The sequence below is a fragment of the Cuculus canorus genome, chromosome 24, assembly GCF_017976375.1.
Source record: "Cuculus canorus isolate bCucCan1 chromosome 24, bCucCan1.pri, whole genome shotgun sequence".
Classification (NCBI taxonomy): Eukaryota; Metazoa; Chordata; class Aves; order Cuculiformes; family Cuculidae; genus Cuculus; species Cuculus canorus.
The window spans coordinates 4,077,415-4,099,660 of NC_071424.1; the positions used below are offsets into that span (position 1 = coordinate 4,077,415).

The window sequence follows — 22,246 nt, forward strand, 5'->3', positions numbered from 1 at the left end:
CTGACACCCCATGCCCCCCATCAACCCCTATTGACACCCATGGCACCTGTTGACCCCCATTGTCACTGCATAGTCCCCACTGACCCCCCCCCATGTCCCCCATCAACATCTGTTGACACCCCATGCCCACCATTGACCCCTATTGACACCCCATGCCCCCCACTGACACCCCGTGCCCCCCATCAACCCTTATTGACACCCCATGCCCCCCATTGACCCCTATTGACACCCCATGCCCCCCACTGACACCCCGTGCCCCCCATCAACACCCTGCTCCCAAGAAAGCCCCCAGGGCTGTTCCAAGCCAGGAGAGCCCCTGCTGGGGTGGGGGGCTCAGTGCTGGGGTGCAGGGGCTGAGCCCCCCAGGAGACCAGTTGTCTATAGGGGAGGACACCAAGACCACCACTCAAGGACAGTGGGGTTCGCACCCCCCTACACCCCAAAGCTGGGGGCGGGAAGAGGAGGGTGGGGCTTCATTTTTGGCATCCCTCCCCCTCCTCTCTCCTCCCCAGGCGGCTCCTTCTTCTTCTCCTCCCAGGCCAAAACTATTTGCGTGCTTTTTCGAGCAAGACTTCCTGATCGCTCTCTATTGGCTGCAGGTAGAGAGCTGTGCAGAGACAGAGACACGGACAGCCGGACAGATCTCATGCAAACCTCTCCTTGAGCTTCATCCCCACCTCCTCTTTCCTTCTCCTCCTCCTTGCTGCACACCCCTGGCTCCCCTCTTGCACAGCACATGTAAAAGTTGTGCGTGGGGCTCTCGCTGCCGTCTTGCTCCCCTTTGCTGCTTGCAGGGAGCCAGGGAGAGCAGGGTTGGGATAAGAACCCCTCCTGGAACAGGGTTTTTTCCCAAGCTCAGCTCGCCCCATGGTGGATTTCGGCACGGGAAGGTGACTTCAGGAAGAAGCGGAGCTGCGCTGAGTCGAGGGCAACCATGAATGAGATGTCAAGTTTCCTGCACATCGGGGACATCGTTTCCCTTTACGCCGAGGGCTCCGTCAATGGTTTCATCAGCACTTTGGGGTGAGTGAGATGTTCCTGGGTCTGCTGAGTCCTGGGGGCAGCTGGCAATCGCAGTGGGATGGGATGGGTTGGGATGGGATGGGACGGGACAGGTTGGGATGGGACGGGAAAGTGATGCTGAGCCTGAGCCTGGTGGAAAAAGGGACTGGAAAGCTCTGGGTGCTGCGGCAGGGATGAGTGCAGGTGCTGGCGAGAGAAGGCTGTGTGTCTCCAGGCTTTCCTCCAGCTCTGGTCATGAAGGGATGGACCCCAATGTGCCGGTGCTGTGATATCTCCATGCCAGCATCATGGCAAGGCAGCAAACTCCTTCCTAGGTCACTGCTGGGGACTCCGGGGTGTCCTGACTGATATAGATGTGAATGAAAGCTAAATACTAAGTCACTGGTCCCTGCCCGGGGCAGGATGTGACCCTAGAGGGACCCTGCAGCCCACCCCTCTGCCAGCCACGGCCAGAAACTCTTTCCACTCCCCTCATTAGGGACTGGGGGAAAGGAAACGGGCTTAAGCAGCAAGAGATCTTGGTGGAGTCAGGAAGGGGCTGTGTCTGTGGCTGAGCACCGTGGCTTGGGTAGCTGAGATCCCTCCTGGGATGATGATGAAGTGCTCCCAGCCCTGTCTGATGTGGCTGGAGGCTGTGGTCCCTTGGGACAGGCACCAATGGCTCTCGTTGTCCCCCACCTTGAGGTCCTCCATGTGTGGTGGTCAGCAGGAATCACTGCAGGGTCACCAAGTGCTGCTCAGGGCTTGGGGGGACCAGGGCACTGCCAGGTCCAGGCTCAACCGAGTCCTTGCAGCCGCCTGGGCGTGCGGGCGAGGGGATCTCACAGCTTGATATGAGAAAAGCAGAGAGCTTGGGGACCTGCCTTTGTCCCCACAAGCCAACGGTGCGGGTAAATCAGCATCCAGGCAAAGCCAGAGCAAGACTCTCAGAGATGCCCTTCTTCATCCAACCGGGGAGCTGCACAGAGAGGGCTCCGGAGGGGCCGCTGGATGCCTCAGGGCATGAGGGGGTTTCTTCCTCACCCCAAAGCAGGGACCCAAATGTTGCCCGCAGCCCCAGGCGGGTGGACGTGGGTCTGTGCCAGCGCGCCTGCCCCATGCTGCGTGTAGGAGAGGCTGAGCTCAGCCAGGAATGCTGACTTGGATGGGATTCCTGGGGCAGGAGCTGCCCGGCTCTATAATCTGCGATGAATGCACTTGCTCCCACATGCCTATGTATAACCAGAGACATACATACCTTCGCCTACACGTGTTCACGCACCCACCGCTGGGCACATTGCAGCCTCTGGGAAAATGCCCACCAAAGCCTTCTTCCACCTGGCTGTGGGATGCTGCGCAGGAACGGGCTGCTGGGCACAAAATCCTTGTGCGTGCAGCTCCGTGGTGTTGGGCAGAAGGTCCTGCGTGTGCAGGATGCACCCTGGCCATGCCCAGCCCTCCCTGAGCAGATGGAAGGATGTCCCCAAGGTCCTTTTTGGAGAGGTCTCTTTCTAGCTGGGCTTTTCTTCCAGTGCCAGAGTTGACCCGAGGGGCTGCAGGGTCAGCACTGAGTGTCCCTCCAGCCTGGTTGTGAAACTGTGTCCAGAGGAGGCTCTGCTCTGCCCCACCACTGGTTATTAACCCACACGGCACATGCCAATGGCTCACCAGGAGCTGGATTAAGAGATGTTTAGACTATTTGGAGCTCAGATCCCTTTGCAGCTCTTGACTGCTGGTCCCCCTTTTTTTTTGCAGGGGGCTTCTCTAGACGTGAGCAGCTGAAAAGCAGGGCTTGCTTGGAGAGCCTCTTCTTCCAGACCCCACTTTCCCAAGGCTCTGCTTTGTCTGGGTTGGTTCCCACCCTCTGATATTGTTTCCTCTTGTGCCCCACAACCTGGGAGACCCAACCACACCTTAAATCTCTCTCGCGATAAGGGGACGGGTGACTCACTGAGACTGCTTCTCCGCAGCCCTCCTGCCACAGCTTGGGACCTTATTTAGCTCATTTGCATGGCAAATGACTCTGCCAGCACCCTGCCAGAAGTGCTTCCTCCATCCGTCCTTGCGGAAGAGGTTGGTTTTAGCTGTGGGATTGCTGAAGGTTCGCAGTGGGATTGTCTATACGGGATGATATGGAGTGTCTCCAGGTGCTGATCTCAGTGTCGCATGAAGGGATGGATCCCAATGTGCTGGTGCTGTGACATCCCCAGCATCGCGGCAAGGCAGTGAGCTCCTTCCGAGGGCACTGCTGGGGACTCCAGGGTGTCCTGATTAATGTAGGTGTCAATGAAAGCTAAATCCCAACCTGGTGGTGCCGGAAAGGGCTCTATGTGGCTCTGCTCGGGATGCACCACTGCTGAGAGGCACAGCAGAGATCGGAGCCGCTTGTACCAAACTCTTCCATAGCTGTGGTTGTAAAATGCCCGGAGAGGCTGAGGAAAGGAGTCTGATAAGAGGATGGGGAAGGAGGTGATATGCGTGCTGGAGATGCTTCCATCTCCCTGGCTCTGCTGCAGCTCCTTCATTGCCGTAAATCCGTTAACCCCAGGGCTTTGGCGCTGGTGGCCCAGGAGGGAGTCCTGTGGCTCTGGTGACACCGTGAAGCCCTGGGCTGCAGAGACCTGGCTGCTCTCACCGCCTTCACCTTTGCAGGGACTGGGTGCCGTCGTTTTAGGAGCTTGCCAGGCTCTCAGCGGCTCCACCACGAAAGCAGCATCTTTCCCTTGAGCTCCCGATGTACGGGGAGGGTGTATCTGGGGAGAGACCAGTCACTCGCACAGCACCAGACTTCCCTCGTCGTACAGGTGTCCAACGCTCAGTGGGATACCTTGAAAGCAGCAAGGAAGCAGAATCAGGCCCCTTGTTAACTCTTTATTTTATCATAGAATCATAGTTTGGGTCAGAAGGGACCTTAGAGCTTATCCAGTTCCAACCCCTCTGCCATGGGCAGGGACACCCCCCACTGGATCAGGGTGATCCAAGCTCCATCCAACCTGGCCTTGAACACCTGAGAAAGATAAGTTTTATTTTATTTTGCTTTATTTTTTGGAGTGCTTTACTCCTTCAGTACAAGGAACTTGCTGATGGAGGGACCTGGTGACAGAGGTGGGGAGAGCCCTGCAGCCCCTGGCTGAGGCTTCTCTGCTCCCAGCGCCCCCCAAATCGCCCTGTTAAAGGCCCCTGGACACAAACCCTTCCTCTGCACGCCCTCTTTGCAGTGGGTGTTTGCTTTTCAGGAGGAAAAACATCCCGACAAAGGGTGGGGAGTATGGCTGTGTGCTCGAGCACTGGGCTAGGTGGGAGAACACTGAGCCAAAATACCCAAACTAGCTAAAATGCTAAAGATGGCCAAAAAAAGAAGGAAGGTTACTTCAGTCCTATGCGAAGGCAAGGTGAGACCTGGCTGCTGGCGAGCAGCAGCACCCTGAGGTGTTAAGGGAACGCGACTGAAGGCAGCCACGCTGCTGGTTGCACCCCTGGGCTCTGCTGCTTGGTGCCCTGGGAGCAACACCGTCCTTTGGGGGAGATGGGTTGGATGTATTGGAGATGCCAAAAGTGGATTTGGGGACCTGGGAAGGTGCTCAGGAGAAGTTTGTGAGATGCAGGGACCCAAGGATGGCTTGGTCTTCCCTCTTGGCTCAATAATGCTCCCAGCCAGGAGATGCAGAAGGGCTCTGCAGGGCTGCCTGACTTCGCTGCGGTGGCTTTGCTGCTGCAAATTAAAGGTGTCCGAGGAAATGTCAGCTTGAAACGGTTTGGGATAAAAGCAGCTGTGTGAGTCAGGGATGTGGGTTGGAGCTGAGCAGTGGCTTTGCCAGGGCATGGCACCTCACCGCGGGGAGCTTGTGTGTTGGCTGCGTGTGCAGCTGCTTTGCTGCTTAGGTTCTATTGCTGGGAACTCCTGAGAGGTCTGTGCTTGGGGACCGAGGACTTTTAGGACCAGATCTGGAAGAGAAGGAAGAGTCGCTGACGTGGGGAACTCTATAGGGCTCATCCAGGCAAAGCAAACCAGTGGCCAAGTAGGGAAAGGAGACCTTGACTTGGTTCTAGATAAATGGATGGGGTGATGCCGTGAGCGCTGGGAGATGTTCCTATCCTGAGTGTCCCCATCTTATCTTGTGTCCCTGCTCAGCCAGCACCAAATGCCCGGTGCCGGAGAGAAGTAGAGATGCGATGTAGGCACTTTGCTGGGTGGATGTGCTGCCCCATCCCTACCATCTCTGAGGCCTCCAGGACATGCTAAGAGCTTGGGAACAGATGCTGAGGGCTTGCAGATGGGAAGGGCAGGTGGGAAACCTGCCTGAACGGCAGTTGGTTGGCTGTTTAGGGTGAAATAATACCTCTGATAGCTGTAATTGTGATTGCAGGTGGATTTGCAGGGTGGAGCAGTTCAGGGAAATGCAGCTGGTTAAACGGTAACTCCAGCTCTGTTGGGTCAGGATGAACTTGTCTCTGTGGGGAGGAGAAGCACACGAGGCCAAAAGCACCTTCCTCCTCCCGGCACTGAGACAGCAGGGAAAAGCTGCATTTTTTTTTGGCTGCCCTGCATTCGTTCACGTTGTTTTTATTGCTCCCCATGGCCTCGGTGCCATCCTGCACCCCGAGCCCGAGGGGCTGACCTAGCCCCATGCCCAACAATGAGCTCTCCTCCTCTTCCTCACCCCCAGGGGTTGGTGGGCTTTGCGGTGGGGTGCTCCTGGCTGGGTTGAGACTCTCTTTCTCCCAGAGAACTCCTTCTCTGCGCCCCCCTGGACCACGGGCACGCTGGAGCTCCCCTTGGCACTTTGTGCACTGCGGTGAGAGAAGGCTCTCTCCTCTTCTCCAGCTCAGGTTCGTGTTGCAGGACCGGTGCCTCCACGTCAGCCCCAGCTGGCCACCATCCCCACGGAGGCTCGGGGTGTCCGACCGCTGTGGATTGCAGCTCTGGATGAGCTGCTTTTCCCCTGACCTCCGGCAAAGCCTCTGCCTTGTGCGAGGCCAAGCGTGTTGGCCCCGGGCCAAGGAATCACTTTGTGCTCTGCTTTTTTTTTTTCCTCATCAAGCATGCAGAAAGCCCCACTGGAACCACTGCAATATCTTGCATGGCTTAAAACTAACCAGATGCTTGCTGTGTTTGCTGGGCAGCAGGCTCGTGGATGCAGGATGCGCAGGATCTGGCTCCTCGTGCTCCCTGGGGGTAATTGGAAAAGACAAAGCGTGAAGTTTTCATCAGCCTGCTGCTTCACCCAGGATCTTCCTCCAGGTGCTTGGATGCCTCTTTTCTCATTAACACCTGAGGAATGAAAGCCGCTCTCTGTGTGCTTCACATCCTCCCTGCAGCTCGGTGCGTGCGTCGCTGCTTCTCTAATAACAGAGGGAGCTCCGCTTTGCCCCATCCCACCTTGGTAATGCCAGGTATTAGTGGAAATGCATCCCGGTCCCAGCAGTCAACCGAGTGATTTGTGCCCATCCTGTCAGCATCCTTTTATTTTAACCAATTTATAACTGAAGAATGTTAGTCTGGAGTATCAGGTTAATAAAAATAACACTTTGCATTCCTGCAGAGCGGGTAATCCTAGGATTAAAGATGCTGAAACTGCCTTGAGATCATTAACTAATTAAGACTTCCAGCCTGGCAAGTCACTGTCTCTAATCTGCCTGGTGGAGCCATAACAGCGGGCATGGGGAAGGCAGGCGAACGCTGCAGACAGAGGTGCTGTTTACTTTGGCACTGAAAATGGGCCATGCAAGTCAGATGCTTCCCCAGAGCCCCTGAGCCAAGGTGATGGAGGGGTTTTATTTTCTCAAGTGCGCAGATGAAGCTTCTGTAGGCACTGGGGGGAAGCACGAGGGTTGGTGCTTTGCTCCGTGAGCTGAACCAGGGCTCAGCCTTTGGTGGTCTTTACTCCCCGATGCATCGGAAGTGTTTATTCCTCCTTATCCGCCATCAAAAGGAGAGTAATAGAAACCAAAACTGCTTACACGTGGCATCGAGGCTGGGCTGATCTGCAGGGTGAGATGTATGTAGCTCCTGTTGGCAGCTGCTTCTGCTCCGCTCTCATTTTTGCCTCCTTCTACCCCCCTTTCGCTGCCCCCGGTGACGCTCTGTGCCCCTCAGGAGTTTGGGAACATACTCAACTCCTTCCCTGCTGTCATGACCTATGGAGAAGGCTTTGTGTTTGGGCAGCTGCTGGTGGAGACCCCAAATCCCCTGAACTGCCGACCAGAGGTGTTTGCAAAGGCCAGGGCAGCCCTGGGTGGCAAAGAGCTCACTGTGTGTTTTCTGAAGCCTCGTGGGTTGTTTTACAATCTTCTACGTCTCCACCAAAACCAAACCAAACCAAAACAAAGTGTTAAAGAAATTGCTTTTCTATCTTTATTTGAAACCTAAGGTTAATGTCCCCCAACACTGGGGAGCCCTAAGGAGAGCGGGGAGCTGGAGGCAGGGGCAGGAGCAAAGCCGGGTGTTGAGAGCATCCTGCCAGCTCGCACCTCTGCTGCCAAGGACGCAGCAGCGCTGTGTTCCCTGGGGTCCCAATCCATCAACGTGGAGGCCAAATTCCTCTCTGCCGAGCTATTGAAAGGAATTTTCCCCTCCTCCAGAGAGCGGCTGGGCTGGCTCTGCAAACGGAATCTCTGTCTCTCTTCCCAACCGTTTACAACGAGGCATGTTCATCTCCGGCAATGTGTTGGCTGTTGGGTTTGTTGAGGGGATCGAGAGTCCCTTGGGGAGTGGAGGGGGTGGCACGGGCTCCTCTGGGCCCTTTGCTGCCACGCCACGAGCACGCAGCTCATTTCTCCAGGCTGCTTCTTCCCTCCTGTCCCAGAGACAGAGCTGTCCCGGCGATGGGTGCTCCCGTGACGATGCCATGGGTGCATTCCCGATCCACTCACATGCTCACCGGTTGCCTGAATTCAGCCTCCGCAGGTGGGGACACGCTTCTCATTTCCTCGCCCAGGGCAGGCGCGTAGTTTCTCTTGCTGCATCACTTCCCAGGGGTTGGGAGAAAGCGGGCGAGCGGGTACAGCCTGTCTCGCTGGAGCACTGAGCTCCCTTGAAAGCCTCGCGGGGCAGACAAGCTCCGTGCTCCGATGGTTGCGGCGCCGTGAGCCCCTGGGGCGATGCTCTTCCCTTGGCTTTTTGGGGGTTGAGCTCGTTTATACTTCTCCGTTCTTGGTCATTTTGATAAGTAACGTCCCATCCATCCCCAAATCAGTCCTCAGCACCCAAATCTGTGAAGCTGGGAAAACGAGGAGGTGGGCAGGGAGGAGATGCAAAGCCTTTTTGCATGTGATGGGCAGAGCCAGCACCTCTGATCAGATAATAATTAATAACTGGTTTCGGGGGGCCCCTGCCGCCTCCATCCAGAGCAGCTACACCCTCTGCGTGCCAGAGCTCCCAGAACCATTGAATGAACATTAAACTCATCCCATTTTTGCTAGAATAAGAGTGAAATAACGTGACAGCCAGCTCCCTGCACCAGGGATGGATTTGGCTCAGCTGGGAGCTGGGCAAGGCAGGATGTGCTCCAGCTGGATGCTCCATCAGAGCCTCCCACATGGATCACTGAGCCCTGGGAGCATGGCTGGCACGAAGCACCGTGTTTCTTCGGTGCCGGTTTGTATCCGCTACTGTTCAACCCAAGGGATTAGGGTGAAAAACACCTGTGGAAGCCGTGGCAAGGTGGCAAACGAGGGACACCGTGTTCGGAGCAAGCGCCCGACAGCAGTTGCTTGCTGCAGGAGCTGAGTGTTGTTGTGCTAACATATGTATTGAGTGCAAATGAGTGGGAAACAGGAGATGCAGCTTTTGCTGTTGTCGCTTTGGGGCAGGTGACGGTGGGGCGTCTGCCCTCGCAGCGTTGTGGTTTGTGGTGAAGACGTTCCGCTTGCTCGGGCCTCGCTGTCACCTCGTTGCTGCTGACACCGTGGTTTTGTCCCCGTGCAGGCTGGTGGATGATCGGTGCGTGGTGGAACCGGCTGCTGGTGACCTGGACAACCCACCCAAGAAATTTCGAGGTGAGATTGGGGCTCCTCCGTCATTGCCATGAGCTGCCTTGGGGATGATGCTGGCTCGAAGCATTCCTGCTCGGAATCGGAGTCTCGGGCTCCCAGCCCTGGAGGTCCTGCTTGTCCTTTGCAGAGGAACCTGGAGGGATCTTGGACAGCCTCCATAGACTTGTTGTTGTAGCTTGGCCACAGCACGTACTCTCCTCCGTTTGCCTCTGGGAGCATTTATGCATTTATTGGGACCTCCTCCGCAATGGGATGGTCCTTGGGACCCCTTAGCCCAGCCCTAAGGAGCAGGGATGGCTGAGAACCACGCTCTGCACAGATGGATCCAACCCAAAACTCATCCCTAGGGATGCTGGCAGATGGATGTCTATCCACCAGAAGCCAGCGACAGGACGAGACAAATGTGGGGGCAGTTGCAACAGGCAAATATTTCAAAGCAAGCCTGTTAGCGCTCAGCACTAATTACATCTGTTGTGCCTCACTGCACCTCAGAGAGAGCCAGGGGATTAAGCCACCCATTTACGAGGCAGGCAGGGCTTAGGGAGAGAGGCAGTAAATCCTGCTCTGTCCTTGGCCGTCACGTTTTTGGCCCCATCATCTCCTCCAGTGCTTGGCGCTATGCTCATTATTTCCCCTTTGGGTGAGGGGCAGCCCCGCTCCGTTCGGAAAAGGGGATGAGTCAGTGGAAGCTGGGGCACCTCCTGGCATTTGGAAACGGTCCGGAGAAGCCAGGACAAGCCACTGGCAAAAGCAGATCATGCTTCTCACTTCCCTGGTTTGCAAGCCTTAGGACTGGCCACGGAGGTGGCCTTGACCTTTGGGCTCTCCAGGGAGCAAAGGGCTGCACGCAGCCTCGGGGATCCCATCCTATGCTGCATCGATCTCGAAAATGCTGGGATTCTGCAAAACGTAGAGGAAGAGTTGTGTCCCAAGGAGCATCCCGGCTGGATTTGAGTGCCTGGTACATGGAACTGTGCTGGACACTGAGAAATTTCCCCAAAGCAGTGATTGCATTAGATTGTTGATCCAGTGGGATGTGTCCCTGCCCATAGCCGGGGTGTTGGAACGAGATGATCTTGAGGGTCCCTTCCAACCCAAACTATTCTATGATTTGGGATTTGGTTTAGGGCAGTTGTTCCTTTCATCGCAGCTATTGTAATTTCAGGCCATCTTAAAATATTGGTTTTCCACCTTGTCTTGTGCCTCCACCCCTTTCTGAGGTTGGCGTTAACATCCTGCAGTGGAGTGCCCCTTCGTAGAATCATAGAATCACTAGATTGGAAAAGACCTTTGAGATCATCAAGCCAACCATACCTATCCACCACTAAACCATATCCCTAAGCACTTCATCTAAAGGTCTTTTAAATACCTCCAGAGATGGGGACTCCACCACCTCCCTGGGCAGCCTCTGCCGGTGCCTGAGAACCCTTAAGGTGAAGAATTTTTTCCTAATATCCAATCTGGACCTCCCTTGCCCGTCTGGGTGCCCTTCCCCCACGGGCAGTGACCTGTGTTTTGGTGGGAACAGTTGGTCATTTGTACACGGGGCTGATTAACAAGTCATCCAACAGATTCGTGCAGCCTGGGAAGCCATCCTGCTCCCAGACATCTTCAGATTTTCACCAACGGCAGGATGGGAAGAGCTGGAAGCAGCGGCAGGGCAGCTGGTGCAAGCCGTGTCCCGGCAGCCGCGCTGTCTCCCTGCTTGGACATGGGTGGGTGTAAAATCTCTTTTCCAGGCGAAGGTCTGGTCTAGACTCAGCCCTGCTCCATGCAAATCCTATCAGGATATCCAGGCGCTTGTTTTAATGGCCGGAAAAGTAGCGGTCTGCCTTCTTGATAGCTATCACCGCGAGGGAGGTAAAAACAACGGGCTGTTGCTGTTTCCCTGCAGCAGCAGCAAGAGGCTTAAGAGGATTTTCATGTGCTTTTGCCTTCCCCGTATCCCGTGGCCGGACCCTGCCCTATCCTGCGTTGCAGTGAGACAGGACCCTTCTCCTGGAGTCAGGTCCAAATTGCTTTTTGGAAGTGCCCAAACCCACTTGGGAGCCTGTCCGTGCGACGGAGGACGCCCGGTTTGGCTGTCATCATTGCACCGGTGCTCAGCCCTCCGTGAGACGTCTGGCACCTCTCAATTATTTGCTTTTCTTTGTGGTTTCTTTCCCCAGCCTCAAGGCTCTTCCCAGCCCTGTGTTCGGGCACGTCAGGAAAAAAGCAAATAAAGCGCTTCGATCCCGCAGTGCGCAGGCGCCGCGATGGCTGCGAGGTGGCCACCGCTTCCCTACATCTACAAGAGGTTTTGCCTGGGATGTAGCTGCTCAGCCGAGCATCGCCCTGTTGGGTTGCTCTTACCAGGCGGTTCTGATGTGGAAGGCTTTCTCGGCTTCTTTCTTTTCCACAAACCATCCGTCTAGCAAAAAAGAATGGTCGGTGCTGAGACCTGGGTGCCAAAATCTCCGGCTTCCAATGCAAGCTTGGCAGGGGAGTTGGAACTGGATGATCTTTAAGGTCCCGTCCAACCCAAACTATTCTGTGATTAGAATATCTTAGATGAGATCTTAGGAAGAAATAGTGTCCTGTGAAGGTGGGGAGGCCCACGTTGCCCAGAGCAGTGGTGGCTGCCCCATCCCTGGAGGGGTTCAAGGCCAGGTTGGATGGGGCTCGGAGCCCCTAATCCAGTGGGAGGTGTCCCTGCCCATGGATGGGGGTGGAACTGGATGGGCTTTGAGGTCCCTTCCAACCCAAATCATTCTGTGATTCTAGGATTCTATGACTGCGTGCCTCAGTTTCCCTCCTTGGGAGAGTCACCATTGAGATGGGGATGTTGGGCAGCTCCTCCAGCCTTAGGTTTTAATTGTACCCTTCTCCTAATAGCTATTTTGGGTTTGGTTGGTTTTTTTTACTTCCCTCCCAGTTGCTTCTTTCTACCGGATTCTTTTGCAGCTTAATTAGCAATTTAATGAAAACGAGTTAAGGTGCTGCAGGTGGCCCCGAGTTTGTCTGCAAACCCTGCTCGGAGGCATTGCAGGAGCTCTGCTCAGGTCCCGGTTAAAAGCCCGGCGTCACGGCCTTCTTGGCACAGGATGTGCCATTAGCAAATAAACCTGTAAAAAGAAATATGAAACTTGGCCTTTACCCAGAAGCCAAAGCTGGTGAGAACTGTGCTCCGTGCCTGTTTGTTCATCGCTCCCAGGTAAATAAATACGTGCTTGCCAGCGACTCGGGACTCGGGCCAGAGATGGAAGTGATTTTTCTTTCTTTTGTCAGGGTTTTTTTTTGTGTCTAAAGTTTCTGGGCTGCTATTTCAGGCATAATTAGGGTGCTTTGGGCTGCAGAGCCCTTCCTGCCCTCACCCCATCCAGCTTCCAGCCCTGGATGAGGGTTTGGGAGGTGTAAATGCTTCCTCTTTTCCAGGCATCTGCTCTCGTGTTTCAGTTCCCAAAGCTTGGACCTGGGCGGCTGCACCTTCCAACCCATCCCAGCCGCAAGAGCCTGGGGAAAAACGGGCAAATGGGGGCAATCTGCAGAGCTGGAAGTGTTTGAGGGAGCTGGGATGGAAACCAGTGCCTTTCAGGCCCCTCAAATGTTTCTTTTAGGATTTGAAATGTGGTCGCTCATAGCTTCCAGCTCTGCTAATTGAGGCTCCCTGGGAGCAGAGATGGGAGAACAGCAGCAAATCCAGCATCTCCTGATGGTCCGGGTGCTCCGGGGTGTCCAGTGGGGAGGGTAACAAGGGACATGTGGCAACATCTGCTCGTGTCCTGGTCCCACAGCACCCGTGTCCTGCTGGCTTCTCTCCCTCCCGACAAGATCTTCTCCTTCTTTGATACAGCTGGGCTTCATCAGGACTTTTTCTCCCTCTGAAGTTTCCCATCCCCAATTGCACAGCTGCTTCCAATGGGAACACTTCTAATCACGAGTCCAAGAAGTGGACTCACTCCTGGATTCATTATCGACCCTCATTGGAAACTAATCCACCTGACTCTCCACCAGTCCCAGTCACGTCTCCCTTGGCCCCCCAGCAGCCGAGGGAGTGGTGGTGGGTTAGGAGGACCATCTCCCAGCGATGCTGCTGGGATGGGAGCAGTGTTCCTGCCTCTTGGTGACGTTGACCCCAGTGGGGACTGCCTGGTTTCTGCAGCCTCATGCTTTCCTTCCTCTCGTCCCAGACTGCCTCTTCAAAGTATGTCCCATGAACCGCTACTCTGCCCAGAAGCAGTACTGGAAGGCCAAGCAGACCAAGCAGGACAAGGAGAAGATTGCAGATGTGGTGCTGCTGCAGAAACTGCAGGTGAGCTTGCATGAGGGACCATCCTACCCAGAGCACAGTCGCCGTGGGTTGGTTGGGTGATGACATCCAAACTGTGCAAATCCGCATATGTTTTGCTTCCCTCAAAGCAGCCTGAGTGGAGACCAGGACCTGCCCTGGGCTTTGCTGTGCTCAGTATCCCTCTGCCCAGCTCCGTTGTCTCCCGTCCCACCACACTTCTCTCACCCTAGATCGTTAGCCACAGCCACCTTTCCTAGAGGAACGGCTCCTGTAGCCATCAGCTCTTAATTAATCATGGCTAATTAGTGGGTTAAGATAGGGGCTGTGCAGGACTGAGGGTTGCAGTCCCCAGATGGACTGTCCCTAAGGGTGCACTCCACTCCTTCTTATGAGATGCTCTTACGTGGCCTCTGATGTGAGAGGCAATTGAACCTTGGATCCTGCCACTGGCTCCTGAGGGAGCTTTCATGCCATACCTGCACGTGTGGCCATAGAATCATAGAATCACCAGGTTGGAAAGGACCCACTGGATCATCGAGTCCAACCATTCCTAACACTCCCTAAACCATGTCCCTCAGCACTTCATCCACCCGTTCCTTAAACACCTCCAGGGAAGGCGACTCGACCCCCTCCCTGGGCAGCTGTTCCAGTGCCCAATGACTCTTTCTGTGAAGAATTTTTTTCTGATATCCAACCTGAACCTCCCCTGGTGGAGCTTCAGACCATTCCCCCTTGTCCTGTCCCCTGTCACTGGGGAGAAGAGCCCAGCTCCCTCCTCTGCACAACCTCCTTTCAGGCAGTTGTAGAGAGCAATAAGGTCTCCCCTCAGCCTCCTCTTCTCAAGGCTCTCTCAGCCGCTCCTCGTCAGACGTTCTCCAGCCCCTCACCAGCTTCGTTGCTCTTCTCTGGACACACTCCAGAGCCTCAACATCCTTCTTGTGGTGAGGGGCCCAGAACTGAACACAGTACTCAAGGTGGGGCCTCACCAGTGCTGAGTACAGAGGGAGAATCCCCTCCCTGGCCCTGCTGGTCACACCGTGTCTGATCCAAGCCAAGATGCCATTGGCCTTCTTGGCCCCCTGGGCCACCACTGGCTCATGGTCAGCCTTGACACAGCAGGGAGCCCTAGGCAGTGTGGCTTGGCCAGGCTTGGTCCATGCCGTGACTGCCGGGTGAACATAGCAGCAGTCAAGGAACCAGAGATGATTTTGGTCCTCCCAGTGCAAGGGAGGTGTCCCAAGGAAAACCTGCAGGGAAGGATCCAGAGGACAGAGCAGACAGGGAGTGGGAGGGAGGCATGCCAGGCTGCTTTTGGGATGAGAGGTGATGTCCACTTGCCTGTCCGTCCTCACCACTGTGCCCAGACTCTACTGTCTCAGCCCTTCTGATGCTCCTTGTGCAGAGGAGCCCATGGATGATCCAAGGGCTGGAACACCTCCCATATGAGGACAGGTTGAGAGAGTTGGAATTCTTCAGAAATTCAATTCAGAAAGAGAAGGCTCTGGGGAGACCTCAGAGCAGCTTCCAGTGCTGAAAGGGGCTCCAGGAAAGCTGGGGAGGGGCTCTGGATCAGGGAGTGCAGGGAGAGGACAAGGGGGAATGGTTTTCAGCTGAAAGAGGAGAGATTGAGATGAGATCTTAGGAAGAAATGTTTTGCTGTGAGGGTGGGGAGGCCCCGGCCCAGGTTGCCCAGAGCAGTGGTGGCTGCCCCATCCCTGGAGGGGTTCCAGGCCAGGTTGGATGGGGCTTGGAGCCCCTGATCCAGTGGGAGGTGTCTCTGCCCATCGCAGGGGGTGGCACTGGATGGGCTTTGAGGTCCCTTTGAACCCAACCCATTCTCTGGTTCTGTGGCAGAGCAGGGAGGGGTGCTCTGAGCACAGGACCTGCTCCAAAGGGCTGTGGAAGAGAAAGGCTCCTGTTGACTTCCATGAGGTTTGGAAAAAGCCCATGTTAAACATTGCATAATCGCCTCAGACAGCTGGCGAGGCCCTGAGGATGATTCATAAAACCGAAGCTCAGGAGAGATTCATTAAATCATCTCATCAGGCTTCAAGCCCAACCTCACAGGTCCCCCATTTTTGCCTTTGGGGAGCAAGGTGTGATGCAGTGTCCGGACAGGGTGTCCTGGCTTGATCTGGAGGTGCTGGGACAGGGTCGGTGTCTCCTGCCCTCTCCAGCCGTACGTGATCGCTGGCTGATAGAAACGCTATTTTCCTGCTCCAGTTAAGCTGTAACTTGTACCATTGACAGCTGTGCTGGCCACGACTGGACGGAGAGGCTCATTTCTGAGCCTGATTGATTGCACCTTGGTTAAGATTTGTCTTAAAGAGATTCTGTGTCGTTTCCTTGCTCCTTTCCGCTGCTGCCGGTGTTGCCCTTTTGGCAAACGCTCTCGTGCATCCAGAGCCGAGTGCTTTGGGGGAGAGCCTGGGCAGGGAGGGAGCTCTTTGCAAAGCACTGCCCGTGCTACTGCAGAGCCCCTGGATGTCTGGCAGGGTGCTGGGCTCCAGGCTGTGATATATCAGTGTCTCCCGCAGGCTGAAAACATCTTCCAACCCACGGAGATAATTTCGTAAAGCAGAAGCAGCCTGGCTCTCGAGCAGAGAATCCCTGCCCAGCCGTCCACCATGCCCGCTGTTACCTTTGCAAGTTTGAGCTCTTGTGCTGTTAATTTTTAAGTGGATTTAAGGCTCGGTGGTTTCTCAGCTGACTAATTGTGGGTGCAGACATGGCATGGAGACTTTCCTCCTGCTCTGCTGATGTCTCCCCACCCTTCCTGTGCCCTCTGAGGCTTCTCAGCCCCACGTGCATCCCTGACACCCCATCTGCTGTGGCTTGCGGACAGACATCCTAGGGATGTGCTGGGAACATCAGCCCCCGTGGGCAGATGATTCCCATTCCGAGCCTCACTAGCTTTCGGCAAGGGAGGTGCTCAGATCTGGATGCAGATTTAGGACATGCCGCAGTGCTGGGTCTTTCCCTAGAGCTGTGTTGCTCCATGGAGTTGTTATTAAACTCCCAGCTCTGAATCCATGTGGGATTTCTTGGCAGCACCTTTATTTTCCTGATGGCAGCAGCCACCACTGTGGGGCTCCCAACCCCCAGGAGGAACCCAGGGCTGCTCGGGAACGGAGCTAAAGGTTTGCTAAAGTGGTGGCAACATACAAAAGAGTGAAGGGATTGAGCTGCCACATTGCAGATCAGGCACAGCCAATTCCCTGGCATTGCCGGCTCGGGCACTCATGGACCACCTGTCCCCATCCTCCTGCAGGGTGTGGAGCCAGTATTCCCGCTGGTTTTCCCAGTTCCTTCACCTGTTAAGTGAAAGGAGGGGAAAGCAGGATGGCAAAGGGTAGATGCTCTCCCAGTTTCACCTCTCACCGCTCTTTCCTGGCTGCGGGAAAGCACTGAGCTGGTGCTGCCTCAGCTTTGCCCAGGCTGGCGCCGGGGTTGTCAGCACCCTCACCATTCCCAGACTGATCCCAGACTGAGGGAGCAAGTTCCTGCTTTGCTCCATGTCCGTCAGCATCGCTCACCTGACTGCCGGAGCCACTGCGTGGAAAATATCTGTGGTTTCAGAGAGAGGGGCTGCAAGCAGTGCTGAGCAATCCATTCTTGGGGCATCTTGGCCAGCAGGGATGCATCCTGCCGCGTGCACTGCAGCAGGTTTGGACCTGCAGCCATCTCCAAGCATGGCACTGCCAGCACGGAGCTTTTTACTTTTCGGAGTCGGTGCTGCTGGGAAGCCCCTGTCCCCACAGCCCTGCTGCGGTGGGGCTGAGATGGGTGCGTTGCCCATCCTTTTAGTGCTCCCCGTAAGACCTTCTGGGCTTCTGAAGGGAATTTCAGTGCTGTTTTGTCCCCGTCCTAATTTTTAAGTCCTCTATTTAAAGCTCGTATGGGCTCTCTACAGCTGCTCGGGGCCACACCAGGGTCCTGGGCTGAGGTCTTGGATGCTGAGGGTCATATTATGGCTCTGGACCACATTGGCTATGGGACAGAGGGATGCTGGAGCCTGTCCCACCCTCCCCATAGCTGAGGGTGCAGGTGACCCCTTTGGGACTTGCTCCAGGGTGTGAGAAGAGTGCGTTACACTCAGTTTTTCTCCTTTTGGTGTTCAGCATGCAGCTCAGATGGAGCAGAAGCAGAACGAGACGGAGAACAAGAAGGTACATGGCGACGTGGTGAAATACGGCAGTGTCATACAGGTATGGGCACTTCCCCTCCCTCTCCCCTGATGGGTTTTGGAGGTAGATCCGAAGATCCAGCCCATAGGAGTCAGGCAGACTCACTTCTGGATGCGACCAGCCCTGAGGACCTCAGGGGGCTGTACCCCACACCTCACCCTGGCATTCACCTTTCCAGCTCCTCCACATGAAAAGCAACAAGTACCTGACGGTGAACAAGCGGCTGCCAGCTCTGCTCGAGAAGAATGCCATGCGGGTGACGCTGGATGCCACGGGCAATGAAGGATCCTGGCTCTTCATCCAGCCCTTCTGGAAGCTGAGGAGCAACGGGGATAATGTGAGCGCAGGGCTAAAAAAAGTCCCCACGTGTTAAACTGTGCAGAAAGCTCACCTCCCCGCCTGGCTCATCCTTGCTCCCTTCTTTCCCATTTTGCTCCCCAGGTAGTTGTGGGAGACAAAGTCATCCTGAACCCTGTCAATGCAGGGCAGCCGCTGCACGCCAGCAACTACGAGCTTGCTGACAACGCCGGCTGCAAGGAGGTAGGGCCGGGGCTGGGCTGCATATATGACATCTGACTTTTGGTGCTTGCCTGTTTCTTTTTTTTCCCCTTTTTCTTCCTTTTTTTCCCCCCTCGTCTCAAGGATCTTGACCTTCCTCTTTCGCTCCTTAGGTGAACTCGGTCAATTGTAACACCAGCTGGAAAATCAATCTTTTCATGCAATTCTGTGACCACATGGAAGAAGTGCTGAAAGGGGTAAGGAAGGAGGTTTGGCTGCTGCCAGCAGCCCAGGACGTGGTGGGCTCTGGAGATCCAGCCCTGGTTCCTTGGGCAGGGCAGGACATGTGAGCAGCCATTTGGCTTTGTGACAAGGGCAGAGGAAAGAGATCTTGCCTTGAGGACCTTAATTTCTAGAATTCATGACTTGGAGAACTTAACAGCAAGCTAGAATTGGATATTTTAGTATCTCCTAGCAGCAGGTATCTAGAGGGGCATGAAATTACCTTCCACCTTATTGTATTAAGTTGTCTCTCAAGGAGAATACAAGGCACACGTAGTGCCAGCAGCAGCTTCTTGCTGCGAGGACAATTTTCAGCGGTTTAGCTGTGCAGCAGGGCAGGCTGTTGCCTGGGAAAGGAACTTTCCCTGCAGAGCTATTGTTCAGGGCTGAGGTCCTCCAGGAAGCAGCTGGATGGATATTGATTGTTAGGATCTTACAGACCCTTGTCCCCAGGCGCCACGCTTATCCTTGGCTTCCAGCATCCACTGCATCCTCCTCCCTGGGGCGTTAATGCCTTAAACATATTGGTGAGCAGAGCCTTTGCCTGCTCCAGGGGTGTAAAGTGATGGGTTTGCACCCATCTTACAGCTCAGGGAAAGGGAAGCAGAGAGAAGGGGGTTGCATGAGTAAGTGCAAGGTGCCTCCAAGGTGCCCTCCGCTGCGTTTGAAGGAGCATTTATGCACCTGAGGTGGGTTTCAGCACAACTCAGGTAGGTAGGACTAGAAGAACTGATGATGCCCGGGTACAGGGGCATTCTCATCCCCTTTGCAGGGTTGGGGGGGGTCACAGAAGGAGCTACGTTGGCTTAGAGGAGAGCCACATCCCTGGGTCTCATCACTGTATCATGGTCCAGGGGGATGTGGTGAGGCTCTTCCACGCTGAGCAGGAGAAGTTTCTCACCTGTGATGAGTACAAAGGCAAGCTGCACGTCTTCCTGCGCACCACTCTGAGGCTGTCGGCCACCTCAGCCACCAGCTCCAACGCCCTGTGGGAAGTGGAGGTGAGCAAGGAGGGGATGGAGCGTGTGTCCAAGGACTTTCAGGGTACCTTTCTGCACTTTTACCGGGGGTGGTTGCTAGAAGCAGTATTTTTTTCCTACACATTTCCACCTCCGGTAGCCTGGCAGCCCTGCTTAAAGCCAGTGCGAGACTCGAGCTCTGTGAGAGTTCTGGGAACCGTGGCTGCTGAGTCATGGAATCATGGAATAGTTTGGGTTGGAAGGGACCTTAAAAATCATCCAGTTCCACCCCTTGCCGTGGGCAGGGACACCTCCCACTGGATCAGGGGCTCTGAGCCCCATCCAACCTGGCCTGGAACACCTCCAGGGATGGGGCAGCCACCACTGCTCTGGGCAACCTGGGCCAGTGTCTCCTCACTCTCATAGGGAAGAAATTCCTCCTAATGTACAGTCTAACTCTGCCCCTCTCCAGTTTATACCCATTCCCGCTCATCCTATCCCCACAGCCTTTATGAACAGCCCCTCCCCAGCTTTCTTGTAGCCCCTTCAGGTACTGGAAGGTCGCTATAAGGTCTCCTTGGCACCTTCTTTTCTCCAGGCTGAACAACCCCAACTCTTTCAGCCTGTCCTCGGATGAGAGGTACTCCAGTCCTCTCAGTCAGCGAGGGCTCAGAGCCAGGACTGGCATCCCGGTTCCTCACAGCTCCATACGCCACTGGCTGATCTCTCTTTTTCTTCTCCCAGGTTGTTCACCATGACCCGTGCCGAGGGGGAGCTGGGCACTGGAATGGCTTGTACCGCTTCAAGCACCTCGCCACGGGCAACTACCTGGCAGCGGAGGTAAGCAGGCGAGCCGGGAGATGCAGAAACCCACCCTGTCCTCAGGAGGCTGGTACCGTCCCCTGCACCCCAGTGCCAACCTACTCTTAGGCAGAGCAGTGATGCTCAGGATGGCCTCTGGCCCCGCTCCAGTTTGCTATCAGAGATGTCCTGGCGGCTCCTTCTTGCTCCCAGAAGGCTTTGGCACTGATTCTGTGAGCATCATCATCACTTACCTGTTTGGAGGGCTCAGCTTTTCCCCCTGGATTCCCCCACCCCACAGTGCAGGGTATCGCTTGCCGAAAGTGCTGTTCCCAGCTCCTTCTTCTCCTGGCCCGGAGAGGGCAGGAAGGGGTGGCCGGGACTTTCCTCTATTTGCTCGCTCTGGGCCAAGAAGCTGAACCGACACAACCTCCAGATTCGATGGAAGCCAGAGATAATTCATCCTGCTGCGTTTAACTCTTCCCCATCAGGTTTTGCCCATCCTTATCCTCTGCTCCACAGCAACATCCAGCGCTGTCCCTGCCCAGGGAAAGCGTGGGCAAAATCTGTGCCTGGAAACATCATTTGCCAAGCTTTTTTCTTCCCTCCCATTTAAGGCCAGCTCAAGGCCTCCTGCTAGAGGCACAAAGAGATTGCAGCACTTAGATAATGTGGTTTACATGACACAAATGAGCTGCTGGGACCAAGGGAATGATGGAGTTACACCGTGCTGCCAGGGAAGCAGGGGAGTACCGGGGGGATCTGGGTGTACCGTGTGCCAAAGGTGCTCTCTAGCTGGAGAAGACAACTAAAGGTAGTTCCCAGGGCTCCTTCTATCACTGGTAGGATGGAACATAGCAAATACTGGGACTCTGAAATGGCTGCTTTGAACCAAAAGATGCTCAGGTGACACCTTCTGCAGAGGAAAGAAGATCCTAGATGTTCCCTATCCTGGGTTGCTGCTGCGCGGCTTCCATTGCTGAGACCTCAACCTGGGGCCTCGAGGGATTTACAGCAAGAGCTCATCTTGCTGTAACGAAAAGCCTTGGGTTTCCTCACCAGGGCTCACCCCATCCCGCTCCTCAGGGATAGAGCGCTGTGCCCTGGGGACGGACCATGTCCTCCAGCCCCATCCGGGCAGGATTCCTCTCCCTGTGAAGTGATCGAGGAAGGCAGGAATAGCGATAACACCCCAGACTCAGGGTTTTGGAGGGACCGAGTGGGAGGACTGATAGCTGTCTTTCATCTCCCTCTTTAACTTTTCAGGAAAACCCAAGTTATAAAGGAGACGTGGCTGAGCCCAAAGCAGCGCCCACGGTGAGCTGTGTGCAGCCTCGCTAGCAGAAATGCTGCTGCCGCTGCCTGAAATCACGCCGTCTCTTAGATTCTGCCTGAAAGCAGGGAAATAACCCGAAACAGAGCCCACCGCGGGGACAGTGCCCGTGCCGTGCTGCCGGATCCCACTTGGCGCCCAGGCTGCGGCCGGAGGCTGTCCCGCTGCCCGGCAGAGCATCCCTGCATCCCGCATCCATGTAGAGTAGCATCCCTATGTCCTGCTTGCAAGAGGACCCTGCTGGAATCTGTTGGAGGGGTCCCAGTGCATGTTGGATCCCCAGGCCGTGGGGAAGTGCTGTTAGAAAAGAGATTTGAACTTTCAGGGGGTTCTTCTCTTTGCTGTTCGGTGAGATTTGGAGAAGGGGTGGCCTCGTAGCTCAGGTGCATCACACCGCGCTTGTGCTCTTGCAGCCCCTCGTGCGTCTCCGCGCTCTGAGGCTCAGCCTGGTGTCCGAGCAAAAGCTTCTGCTCTGAGCATAGCCGCTGTGTGTCTCCTCCGATGCCACGTGCGCGGGGAGGCTGGGCTCGGCGGGGCAACCACCGCACGCTGGGCTCAAAGGCGTTTTTCCCTGGCGCAGGGGGGCAGCAGCCGCGCCAGTCGCAGGAACACGGGCGAGAAGATCAAATACCGGCTCGTGGCTGTGCCCCACGGCAATGACATCGCCTCCCTCTTCGAGCTGGACCCTACCACACTGCAGAAGACGGACTCCTTCGTCCCACGGTACGTAAGGACGTGCTGCCACGGAGAGACTGAAATAAAGAAGGGAAGCTTAATTGCGTGGAGTGAAATTTTGGCAAGTCTGTTCTTACAGGGGTTTTGCTGGATGCTGGAAGAATCACTAGGTTGGAAAGGACCTTTGAGATCATCAAGCCCAACCATACCTGTCCACCACTAAACCATATCCCTAAGCACTTCA

The 22,246-nt window shown here is 55.4% G+C and overlaps 1 protein-coding gene across 1 annotated transcript in view; it reads left to right on the forward strand.

Annotated features, from left to right (window-relative positions):
- Window positions 1-557: 557 nt before the first annotated feature.
- The window catches only part of ITPR3 (inositol 1,4,5-trisphosphate receptor type 3), a 46,171-nt gene continuing 24,482 nt past the window's right edge, over window positions 558-22,246 (forward strand). The window contains exons 1-11 of the mRNA XM_009569792.2: window positions 558-1,023; window positions 8,930-9,000; window positions 13,167-13,288; window positions 17,389-17,475; window positions 17,633-17,791; window positions 17,896-17,994; window positions 18,126-18,209; window positions 19,089-19,235; window positions 19,938-20,033; window positions 21,261-21,311; window positions 21,908-22,050. Of these exons, the coding sequence (XP_009568087.1) occupies window positions 935-1,023; window positions 8,930-9,000; window positions 13,167-13,288; window positions 17,389-17,475; window positions 17,633-17,791; window positions 17,896-17,994; window positions 18,126-18,209; window positions 19,089-19,235; window positions 19,938-20,033; window positions 21,261-21,311; window positions 21,908-22,050 (1,148 nt within the window). The 5' untranslated portion in view covers window positions 558-934. The remainder of the gene's footprint in view (window positions 1,024-8,929; window positions 9,001-13,166; window positions 13,289-17,388; window positions 17,476-17,632; window positions 17,792-17,895; window positions 17,995-18,125; window positions 18,210-19,088; window positions 19,236-19,937; window positions 20,034-21,260; window positions 21,312-21,907; window positions 22,051-22,246) is intronic.